The sequence below is a fragment of the Zootermopsis nevadensis genome, unplaced genomic scaffold, assembly GCF_977971745.1.
Source record: "Zootermopsis nevadensis isolate Lab colony 2312 unplaced genomic scaffold, Znev_1.0 Znev_ptg000050l, whole genome shotgun sequence".
In the NCBI taxonomy this organism is placed as follows: Eukaryota; Metazoa; Arthropoda; class Insecta; order Blattodea; family Termopsidae; genus Zootermopsis; species Zootermopsis nevadensis.
The window spans coordinates 617,279-629,440 of record NW_028259182.1 but is presented as its reverse complement, the minus strand read 5'-3'; the positions used below and the strand labels follow the sequence as shown (position 1 = coordinate 629,440).

Genomic DNA, 12,162 nt, shown 5'->3' with positions numbered 1-12,162 from the left:
CTGTGTGTGAATGGAGTGATTGTTGGGATGCCACGGAGGAAAACTCCGTGTTGCCTAGACCACGGCCTTGCCCAACACAAGTTATAAATTCGGGCACCGCCGGGAATCGAACCCGAGACCCCAGGATTACAAGGCCAGCGTGGCTCTAAACAAATATACAAAATAAAAATTCTAAGCTGGTAGCCTGTAATTTTAATATCACTGACGCCTAGCTGTATTTATTAAAGAGTTTGTTCTTATATCCGTTATGGGATGACAGTGAACTTGATAGGCCATATTTTAACATGTTTTATGTTACACTTTTACTTCTTGGGCACTTAATGAGTCGCTGTGCGCGAAGTATTATATACATAGTAATGTCTGTGCTTTGCTTAGACAGACAGTAAATATTATCGAATATAACTGTGATTCAATCAATGTCACAAAAGTGTTGATCGTTTCTGCGAATATGTGCATAAGAGTTTTTTAATTAACGGGTGTCTAATGGGAGAAGATGGTTCTTGATGGTGACTCACCTGTCCGAGCAACTTCGCCCTCTCGGGACTGTGGGGAATGGAACGTAGACGGGTGGGCACATACCAGAAGCTAACGTTGACCATTTCGGGCTCAAGGATGAGGTAGTATTTGTCGGGCATCGACTTGATGCGCTTCACCATGTACTCTGACAACTCCATCAATGTGTCCATGTGTTTCTCGAAACCCTCTGTGCCCTACAGAACACATAAAAGTTAATAGCCCATCAGTAGATAATGACGCAATGTAGTTTTATTTTTTATTTTTAGTGTTCTGTCTGACGACAGGTCCATATGAACAGGTTCCTTCCTTCCTTTTTACGGACTGTGACCTGTTCATATACGTTCTTGGCAGATGATCCAGAAGTGGTTTGCCATTGCCTTCTTCTGTGTGTGAATGGAGTAATTGTTGGGATGCCACGGAGAAACCGGGGAAGCCCCCGGAGGAAAACTCCGTGTTGCCTAGACCACGGCCTTGCCCAACACAAGTTATAAATTCGGGCACCGCCGGAATCGAACCCGAGACCCCAGTATTACAAGGCCAGCGTTCTAACCGCTAGACCACCTCATCTTATTATTTAGTGTTCTGTCTGATGACAGGTCCATATGAACAGGATCCTTCCATCCTTTTCTCGGACTGGGACCTGTTCATATACGTTCTTGGCAGATGATCCAGAAGTGGTTTGCCATTGCCTTCTTCTGTGTGTGAATGGAGTAATTGTTGGGATGCCCGGAGGAAAAATCCGTGTTGCCTAGACCACGGCCTTGCCCAACACAAGTTATAAATTCGGGCACCGCCGGGAATCGAACCCGAGACCCCAGGTAGATATTTGAAATCTGGACCTCCCGATTGCAATCTATGATGATGAAACATTTGTAGCAGAAACTCGCCGCTTCTGACCGTAGCGAAAAACAGATTACAATTTGAGAACGGTCCGAACATCGGCTTATACTTCTTTGTAGATATTCCGATTAACTTTGGGTGTCAGCTAACAGAGTAACGATTCTGAGAGGAGATTGATAGTTGCAAACTGTTTAGGACTTACGTAATTCGATTTTATTGATTAAGAAGGGAACAAGGAAATAGGCAGATTCGTTTTCCAGACGCTGGCTTCAAAACACTGACACACGCTAGGGATAAAAAATAGTTTTTATCTATAATTGCGATTATAAAATATTATATTTGCAAATAGTGCCTGAAGCGAATGCTGTCCGTCCGCCCTCGTTTCTTATCTCTGAAACTATTAACGGATTTGTATTAGCTGAATACTAAAATTATGATTTTAAAGGCGTAAAACTAATTTAGTTGTATCCGTAATGCTAAAATATCGTACGAAATATTTGACAATAAAATATACAGCTTATTAAGATCTACAACTTTTATTTGGTATATTTTTCGAGTTAAAGAAACAACGAAATAGTATACTACTTTGTGACTCTACATAGTGTGAATTTCTTTTCAACAACACGTTTATAATTGTAACGTCATGTGGACTGACTTGGCGTGTCGTTCGGTTGATGATTTTGTTTGTGCTGAGGGAAATATGTAGTTAGGTCCTACGTATTTAAGTTAACTTCATAATTTAAACAGTAGAAGTTAATGTGATTTTGTACAGTTAGTCATGTCATGGCTATTCTTCATTTAAATATTGTCTTACGTCACTTGAATTGGTAATAGGTAAATAAAAATTGTTTAAAGTTAAACAGTTCAGCCTATTTCAGAGTATAACACAAAATTTCACGTGTAATGACATGAAAGAGGAATCAGATTTTTCTGGCTGTAATTTATTTATAAAAATAATTAACAGAAAAGGTGGAGAACGCATTTGGGAAACATTCTCGTTTTAATTACATAATTCCATCAATGTTTAATTTGAAGACGCTAAATTATAAAAGTAAGATGTAACTATAATAGCTACACACAAAATCTTCAAGGGTCGTAACAAAATTGAATTTCAGAAGTGGTATAAAAGGATGGTAAAGTATTATTAATATAATAGCAAGGATGCATATTATGATATAAATGATATATACTTTTACTAATCTTCCTTCTTGCAGATGGCTATCTCTTGGATTGTGGGGGCTTGTAGACTGGTAGAAGTTTGCCGACGTTTCACAGGAGCTTGCTGCCTCCATCATCATGGTGATTGATGATGGAGGCAGAAAGGACCTTCTGAAACGCCGGTAAACTTGTCCACGCAACAACCCAGAAGACAGCCATCTCAATGCGAGCTGCCGTGAGAACTTGAAATGTCCACTTTTCCTCTGCAAACTAATTGGTGCAGAAGATAAGAAAAGAAATTTAATTTAATGAGGTACCTTTGCACGCCATTGTAGCCAGAGCTTGAAAATGTCGTTGTGTCTGCCGCACTGAATGACTTTGTCCCCGGTGTCGTACTGGACATCGTACAGTTTGTCCTGCATGAACAGGTACTCGGCGCTCATCTGATTGCAACTGATCAGCAGCCCCTGTAGTGAAAACAATAGAAATGCGTGCTCGTCAGTGGTAGCCAGACAGCGCGTTTTTCGTCCCAGATTGGCCTTCCTCCTTCTCAGCACTTCCACTCCAGCCTTGGGGACGGAGGCAGTATATTTGAGGAGACTACACTGTGTTAAGACCCAGAACAACATTGTTCCTACAGCCGTGAAAACCTGAAATCTCAGACAGCTTCTTTCGATTTCCCAAAGAAACTAAGAGTGAGACAAGTTTGTGGGTGTCAAGATTTACCCCTTCATCAATGTGTTTCATGGCCCTGATTCTAACACATGTCTGAACAATGGACTCGAGATTCGAAATAGGAATTTATGTTTCCAAATTGCGAAGCTGTAATGGTTAACTGCGATGTAATGAAGCTTAATTTCCTTATCTAGGTTGATTAAATCTTTAACGCTTTATGGTGATTTTATACCCAATCTACTTCAGCAATGAACTACTCCTTTTCATTTTGTATTTGCGGGTTTATTATGATAGCCAATGTGATCACCGATTTTTTTCCTTAAACACCGTTAACAGTTTGATCTTTGTAATTATTTAAGAACTGTTTTATCTTTGCGTTACGGACTGAATTTTGAAATATTATTTAGGTGAATGTTGTCTTCAAGGGGTTAGAGGTGACGTTTGTACTATAACTGCGAGATATTTCTTAACAACACTGCGGTTGAGTGGTTGGGACCTCTGATTTGTATTCCGGACGCTCCAAGTATTTCCCAGAGACCGGTTATCCCGACTCAGATATTCACTGTTTCCCTAAGTAGCTCCAGGCAAATCCTGGAACAGTAGGCACCTCTTAAATCAGGACACTCCCGCTTGCATTTGACATCCTTTACAATTCATGGCAACACATCCAGTGCATTTACAAGCGTCATAAAAATAATTGAAAAATTATATTTATATTTTGGACAACTGTGGTTTGTCTCAACAGTTAAAAAGTTCAGTATTATTTTTGGGCAAATTTACCTCTTGGTGAATGAATCTATATTGTTCAAACTGGGGAACATTGACTTCCGCATTTTATGATATGCCTAACCCAGATACAGAAGGAAATTTTTGCCATTATTTACTCATTCTGGGTGTTGCAATTATAGTGAAACTGCTAGGCGTTCCGCTTTATTTAATAGTCCAGTATTTAGTCGAGCTCTTATAGTAGATAATTCCATTTTAGCAATTTATGTTTTTATTGTTCTGAAAGAAAACTTCGTACATCATCATTATTTACCAGGATCTGACCACATCTAAGGCTGCTGTCTGAAGCATCCATGGTCATGTCACCAACTCTTACCATTCTCCATCAAATCGCTGAAGAGTATAAATTTATGTAAACTGTAACCAATATTTTAACTGAACTATTTGACTAGCCAGTTACAGCAGTTGAGACGTAACGCTCGCGGCGAGCGTAATAAGGTCTGCCTGACTGAAGCTGGCTAACGAAGCGTTTTGTGTGATCGGTTCTGCTATGTCTCATTGCATGGAGTGTCACTGAACCACGAAATTACTACAGTGTATTTAATTTGTCGTTTCTCGAAGAGTTAGCCTGACCGACACGGTTGTTATGAACGCTACGCCCCTGGAAAAGACTGCTCGCCTAGCCACGAATAATGAACGTTTGACAGCCGACTCTAGGGACTCCATGCAGGACCTCTCAAATGTGAATCTCGCTGTCTGTCCCACGTATAAGCTGCAGCGTCCTCAGATAACTAATTTCGTGTTGTATCTGCAACAAGACAGGGAAGTTTTTACAGAAGGAATGTAAGTTATTGCGCATACCACAATCCCCTCGCATTCCTTGTAGGCTGCTGGATTCCGAAACAACTGTACGTACGTCGGGACGCTCTGTAGTAAAATATCCCTCGCCTCAGGACAGAAAATACCTAAGTGATTCTTCACGAGAAGGAACGGATCATTAGGTGGTCATACACGTACCGACACGATGTATCTGGTCCTTTACTTAGGGAATATCAGATCTATCGTCAGAATTGCATCATTAGTTAATGGCCCAAAGTCTTAGGTCTTTTTACGAATGCAGTCTTCCGAGTTCTTTCAGAGTTATCTCATTGGTCTAAGGACCAACAGTTGTTCTTAAAGGGTCAGTCTTTGGAAGTCAAATGAACCCAGACAAAGTAGACAAAATCTGCTATTGCCATGACGGGGTTGTATATTAAATTCCACTATTAATAGTACGGAAACATTAAAAGAGTTTTGTACATTTTTGACTCTTTTTAAATTTCTCTTTCAAGTCTATATTAATTTCTTATTTATGCTGATTTCTATTATTGTCATTAATCTCATCGGAGTTTTAGATTCGTGTAACATTTTTTTTAGAACCTAGGTAATATGCTGTATAAATAGTTTATATTTTAAACATAATGCCTTTTTTATTATGATATCTATCGATGTACCCTTTCCCCGAATGGAAATATTACTTGCAGTATTGAATTTAACGTATTTTTAAATAATTTAGAATTTCTGTATATATATTTTGTTATTAAATATATGTTTTAAATTACGTTGAATAATATTTTGTTATAACCGATAAACTCATTAATAGGTGTATATTTAGGCTTATTGTTGTTTACAATCGAACTTCACCACTGGACTCGATTCTGAGCCATATCCACGATGTACACCCACAAGATCTCTTATTCACCCATCTCCTGCTTTGTCTTCCTAGTGGCTGTTTTTCGAGAGGATTTCCTAACCGAATTTATTGTCCCTCCTATTCTGGCTACATGTAGTGTTCATCGTGGAATCCTACATTTTACTCTCCGAATAATACCATGCTACCTGTAAAAATCACGAAGTTCTTCGTTATTCATGAGGCCCGTCGTAAGTTGCTTGCTTGCTCTATCCTCCTCAGATCCAAATATTTTCTTGTTCACTTTGTTTCCAAAGAATTCCAATCGATTCTGCACTCACAAAACAACTGGCGAATTAATAAATCACTCGCACATGTTTAAATGAAGTAGGCATAAACTATCAACACTGAGGATGATGCAGGCATTGTCGACTCTGTGTCACCCTCTCAAAACCTCGGCAGCTCGAAGTGTAGGCAAATTTCTAAAATTAAGGGCACTTGCAGAACAGGTATATAGAATAGTCTTCGATGCGCATGAATCTCGCAGCTGGACTGAATGTTCCTCCCTCAGCTTCACTGCTGCTTTCTTTATTAGTTCCATCAGCTGACCTGATTGTCAGGAAACGTGATTCTTCAAACTGTGCTCCGCGGAACCCTACTGGATCTGACCGCATGGAGCAGAGCCCTTCTTGAGAAGCTTATAGTGCACTCAACTAGTAAAATTTCCCATCTTTTATGGAATAATAGGGTTTATTACCGTGTTCACGACAGTCTACCATTGGAACCTATCCTCAGCCACATGCATTTAGTCCACACTTCCACCCGACTTCTTTAAAACCTATTTTAATATTATCTCCTCCATCTACGTCTAGCTTTTCGGAGTGGTCTCTTCTCTTCAGGTTTTCCAACCAAATCTTTCTATGCATTTCTCATCGTACTATGCCTCTACCATCTCATTCACTTTGATTTGTTCATTCCAAAGATACTTTGCGAAGATTGCAAATTTAGCGCTTCTGATTATACAGTTTTCATCCCTTTTAGGTTCAAATATTCTATTTGGCATCCTGTTCTCAAATACTCTCGATCAGTGTTCGTCCTTTAAAGACTAATTTTGACACCCACAAAACAGCAGGTTTCTGTTTCCGCGTGTAATCATGTACTTGCCCTGGTATGGGCGAATTAAATTTTCATAAAATTTGTTATATAACGTCCTTACTAAACCAATGCACTCACAAGTAGAAACTACAGATTATTGTTACCACTTCGCGATGGCTTTATTTTCTCCATCTTCAAAGCCTGCGTGCTACGTATGTGGTCTAACGTTAAACCGGTTTATAGCGCTCCTTGTTTTATGGTTTTCTTAATTCCTGTTCAGTATATCTCCTTTAATACTATGAATACATGTTACTACTCAGATACCGGTATGAACGTAGGCCTACGCATGTCTCTCTTAGTATTTTGTTGTTTAGATTTAGGATAAAAAGTGACAGACTCTGGAATGAATTACTAATTGCATTTGCGTAGGGTCAGGTGATCCAACTTTCTTTTTACCTTGGTCCAAGGGTAGTGTTCCCGTTGGCCCCAATGGTCAAGAACTCCTTCTCGCACTATTTTTAAAGTTAATGTTGTTTTAAACTTGCTTTTGCAACAGCTTGTATCTGAAATAATTTGTACCTGGAAAACTTACGTCTTACGGTAGAATTTTAAAGTCATTATTTGTCTGGAACTTGTATGTAAAGCAGCAGATAATATTTGTGTTTTTCTTAAAAATCTTTCGGAGTAAAGACAATAAAATAGTTTGTGGAAAATAAATAATTTCGTTTGTTGATCACATGCCGCTTGTTGAACCACTCTGGCATAGGATATTACTCCTTTAAACCCATGATGATACAATATTTATTCGTTACCGTTGTAGCAAAGTTCTTGAAATTCGTAACATTGTAAACAAAATGTAAATGTAATAAATGTATGATGTTTATAACGCCGCTACCAAATCGACGAAGCCGTAAGAGGTTCGTATACATAAATATAGTCAGTGGACTTTTATATTCTACTCACATCCTGCTTGAAGTGTATCGTGGAGCACTGTAGAAGCGCCCCCATCAGCTTATGTGGATTCCACGTCACAGAATCCGCTCTGAAACAGAAAGCCGGCGTTAGTGCGCGTCTGTGGCCGCCATGTTCCTTCGATCTGGGGTGTAGGTTTCGGCAGTTTGGTTGCTGGGATCGTGAAATCTAATCCCGCTCAGTATGGATGTTTTTCTTCGTCCATTTAGTGTAGCCGCCACCAAATTTTGTGCTCCAAGGACACAACAAAATTTTACAACGGTTCAACACTAACAGCGGATCCCAAGCGAATAAAGGCAGCTGATAACTCACTTCGTAGCAAAGATAGCAACGTTGTAATGGTGACTTGAATCGCCCTGATGACTGAGGCAGTATGACCTCTGAAACGTTGGTAAACATCGACCAGACTACACAGCGCAACAACCCAGAAGACAGAAATCTTCATACTCTGATGACGGAGGCAGTATGACTTCTAAAACGTTGGTTAACATCGACCAGACTACACAGCGCAACAACCCAGAAGACAGAAATCTTCATACTCTGATGACGGAGGCAGTATGACCTCAGATACGTTGGTTAACATCGACCAGACTACACAGCACAACAACCCGGAAGACAGAAATCTTCAGACTCATCGCCCTGATGACGGAGGCAGTATGACCTCTGAAACGTTGGTTAACATGGACCAGACTACACAGCCCAACAACCCAGAAGACAGAAATCTTCATACTCATCGACCTGATGACGGAGGCAGTATGACCTCAGAAACGTTGGTAAACATCAACCAGACTACACAGCGCAACAACCCAGAAGACAGAAATCTTCATACTCACCACCGCCCTGATGACGGAGGCAGTATAACCTCAGAAACGTCGGTAAACATCAACCAGACTACACAGCGCAATAACTCAGAAGACAGAACTCTTCATACTCATCGAACTGATGACAGAGGCAGTATGACCTCAGAAACGTTGGTAAACATCAACCAGACTACACAGCGCAACAACCCAGAAGACAGAAATCTTCATACTCACCATCGCCCTGATGACGGAGGCAGTATGACCTCAGAAACGTTGGTTAACATCGACCAGACTACACAGCGCAACAACCCAGAAGACAGAAATCTTCATACTCTGATGACGGAGGCAGTATGACTTCTAAAACGTTGGTTAACATCGACCAGACTACACAGCGCAACAACCCAGAAGACAGAAATATTCATACTAAGAATCGCCCTGATGACGGAGGCAGTATGACCTCAGAAACGTCGGTAAACATCAACCAGACTACACAGCACAACAACCCAGAAGACAGAAATCTTCATACTCTGATGACGGAGGCAGTATGACCTCTGAAACGTCGGTAAACATCAACCAGACTACACAGCACAACAACCCAGAAGACAGAAATCTTGGAGATATAGCTCTACGCATTCTAAAGTTTACGTAGAATCAGTTTGTGTGAAAACACTGACACACATAATATCACAGGCCTTCTATTCGTATTAAGTAAGGAAAGTCGTCTACGCCTGTATGAACTTATCAGGAAATGAGTAAGATTGTGATTCAATGAGATTAAAGTGACGTATATGCCTTTACTGCGTGTTTGAATCACTGTTGCGACCTGCGGTCGGCGGCAACTTCTCCGACACTTATGTGTGGCGTGTAGTCTAAACAGTTGTGTGCAGGAAGCATGTCGCCCGCCTCGTGCTGTGATTCCTGTTGATTAATGGACGCGACGTGCAATTAGCGGCTCAAGGGGACCGTGAACATTAGCAACTTTTCTGGCAGAGCTTGCCCAAGAGACTGTCCTCAAACATTTCGTGTGACTCCTTTGTTTGTGGCGTATTTAACAACGCTGCCAGTAGCTCAATATGCACAGCGTCATATGATGTCATTAATAAATAACGAATAGTTAGGTGTATGGAAAGAATCGGTCGTGGCCTAATTTTTGACATTGTCGCAGCATATATCTGGAGAAACTGAGAAAAAGTAGCCGGTTTCCGGATTGAAATTTGAACCAGAGGCCTCCAGCAGACGTGACAGCCACTGGGCCGCGAAGTTCTGTTTCTTTATTGCGTGACTGATTCATTCGTACGAAAGAAGAGAAAAGTGAACAAGCGAGAAAAAACAATAGAAAAGTGGGAAAGGAATATGAGAAGTTAAAGAAAGGAAGAGGATATAAAAGGGAATGATAAATAAGGGAAAGGAAGAAAGTAAGCTGTGTTGTTCAATTTCGTCCTATTGACCCATTCTCATTTCACATTACTGACGCACAAGGATAAATGCATCGATAAACACTGCACTCATTGATGGAGCGGCTGAGAATAACCTGTCGCTGCGGGGTGTCATTAGTGAGCAACATTAAAATTCAATTATAGGGGGGGGGGTGTCGACAGTAGCGGCATCAATCATGTGGGCTGCTTTTAAATCTCAAAAGGGGATGGGGGTTGTTTAATTGACCGATATAGTAAGTGAATTTGACTCAGTAACAATGCGTCAGTTAGTTATTCGGTAGCAGATTATTTGAATCGGTTAACGCTCGCAACCTCACATAATTCGTCTTTAAACCTCTGGTTGTAAAATTAAGCTGAAGGTCTGTGTCCGTTCAGTGACATTGCTGAATGCATGATATATAGATCTGATACGTCGTGATAGACGTCTGAGACATTTTCGACTATCTTGAAATAAGACGGCCGAAGCGCGACGTTTATCATCTTCGGGTACCGCGGTTAAGATTGCGTGGAGTTTTACCTCCACTTGTCTCATTCGACTTCTTGGTGTGGTACTTAGTCACAGTGACAGATATACGTTTTAAGTCTTCGTGTGCTGTCATGTGCAACGCCTCTTGAATTTCAGTTGGTGTTTTTTAGATACATATTTTGCTGAAAGAGCTTCTGAATGAAGGGACTATTTCACTAAACACGAACATAAAACATTTTTCTTCCGTCTTCTTAAATATAATTCACATTTAAATATACGGCGAGGGTTAAAATTTGAATCGGGTTTCTATTTTTATGGTAGTCAAATCAAGAGCTATAATTTAACCCTCCTAGGATAGCAAGTATTTGTACAAACGCTACCCACATTAGTGTTTCTATTGTGTTGTCCATCATGGCGGCAGGTGATGTGCCGAGCTCTCTTGAATAGCATTTTATTATCAAATGTTGCTGTAACGAGTGTGAAAATGTGGCTGTATCCATCGTCGTCTTCAGTCGCAGTTAAAGGTAGAGTGTCTTTCTCGTTCGTCTGGGTTCAAATGACGAGAATCATTTAAAGACGGCCGTGCACATACACAGCTCCGCACCGTGGCAGTGATCGAAGTTAATGTGTATGTAAACTTTTCGTTGTAATAGAAACATTAATTGAGCCTAGTACAGTTATCTACTCAAAGACAGATTTTAGTTCGACATTAGAATCAAAAGGCACTGACAGCTGTCCAAAGGGACCATTATCATATATGATAATGCCAGTCCACATTTTGCACATGCGACAGTTAATGTTCTTGATTAACTGGGGTGAATGATGCTGTCTGACGATCGTTGGAGTGCACATTTCTTCCTGTGAGATTATTACTTGTTTGGACCAATTATGGACCATTTGGGAGGCCAGCGGTTCTACACAACTGAAGAGATTCTGGAAGCTATGCGACTCTGGTAGCGCAGTCAGCCGAAAGAATTCTTCGCTGCTATATTCCTCAAGTTATCCGAGAGGTGGTGTCAGTTGTGTATAAAGCCTGTAAACGTCCGGAAAAGTAAAGAGTCCATGTTAAATTTGAACCAACTTAATATATAAACAAAAACTATACTTCCAGGTTTTTGTCGTGGATTCATTTTTTGGGAAGACTAATAGTTTTTGAGAAATTCGACTGGAGCTACTTGAAAAGCAGGACTTGTAGTGGATCGTTATGTAGGTAAATGTAAGATTTGAGGTTTTCACAGCGGTGAGTATGAAGATTTCTGTCTTCTGGGTTGTTGCGCTGTGTAGTCTGGTCGATGTTAACCAACGTTTCATAGGTCATACTGCCTCCGTCATCAGGGCGATGAGTATGAATATTTCTGTCTTCTGGGTTGTTGCGCTGTGTAGTCTGGTCGATGTCTACCAACGTTTCAGAGGTCATACTGCCTCCGTCATCAGGGCGATGAGTATGAATATTTCTGTCTTCTGGGTTGTTGCGCTGTGTAGTCTGGTCGATGTTAACCAACGTTTCATAGGTCATACTGCCTCCGTCATCAGGGCGATGAGTATGAATATTTCTGTCTTCTGGGTTGTTGCGCTGTGTAGTCTGGTCGATGTTAACCAACGTTTCATAGGTCATACTGCCTCCGTCATCAGGGCAATGAATATGCCAATATGCACCTAAAAACCTAGCCCCACACACCCTATTGGCATATTCATCGCCCTGATGACGGAGGCAGTATGACCTCAGAAACGTTGGTTAACATCGACCAGACTACACAGCGCAACAACCCAGAAGACAGAAATCTTCATAGCGTAGATAACTTAGAAAGA

The 12,162-nt window shown here is 40.7% G+C and overlaps 1 protein-coding gene across 1 annotated transcript in view; it reads right to left on the bottom strand.

Annotated features, from left to right (window-relative positions):
• Gad1 (glutamate decarboxylase) overlaps positions 1 to 12,162 on the bottom strand; it is a 122,484-nt gene that overhangs the window by 6,921 nt on the left and 103,401 nt on the right. Inside the window, exons 9-11 of the mRNA XM_022078790.2 lie at positions 7,643 to 7,721; positions 2,832 to 2,981; positions 516 to 710 (exon numbers count right to left, since the gene is read on the bottom strand). Of these exons, the coding sequence (XP_021934482.2) occupies positions 516 to 710; positions 2,832 to 2,981; positions 7,643 to 7,721 (424 nt within the window). The remainder of the gene's footprint in view (positions 1 to 515; positions 711 to 2,831; positions 2,982 to 7,642; positions 7,722 to 12,162) is intronic.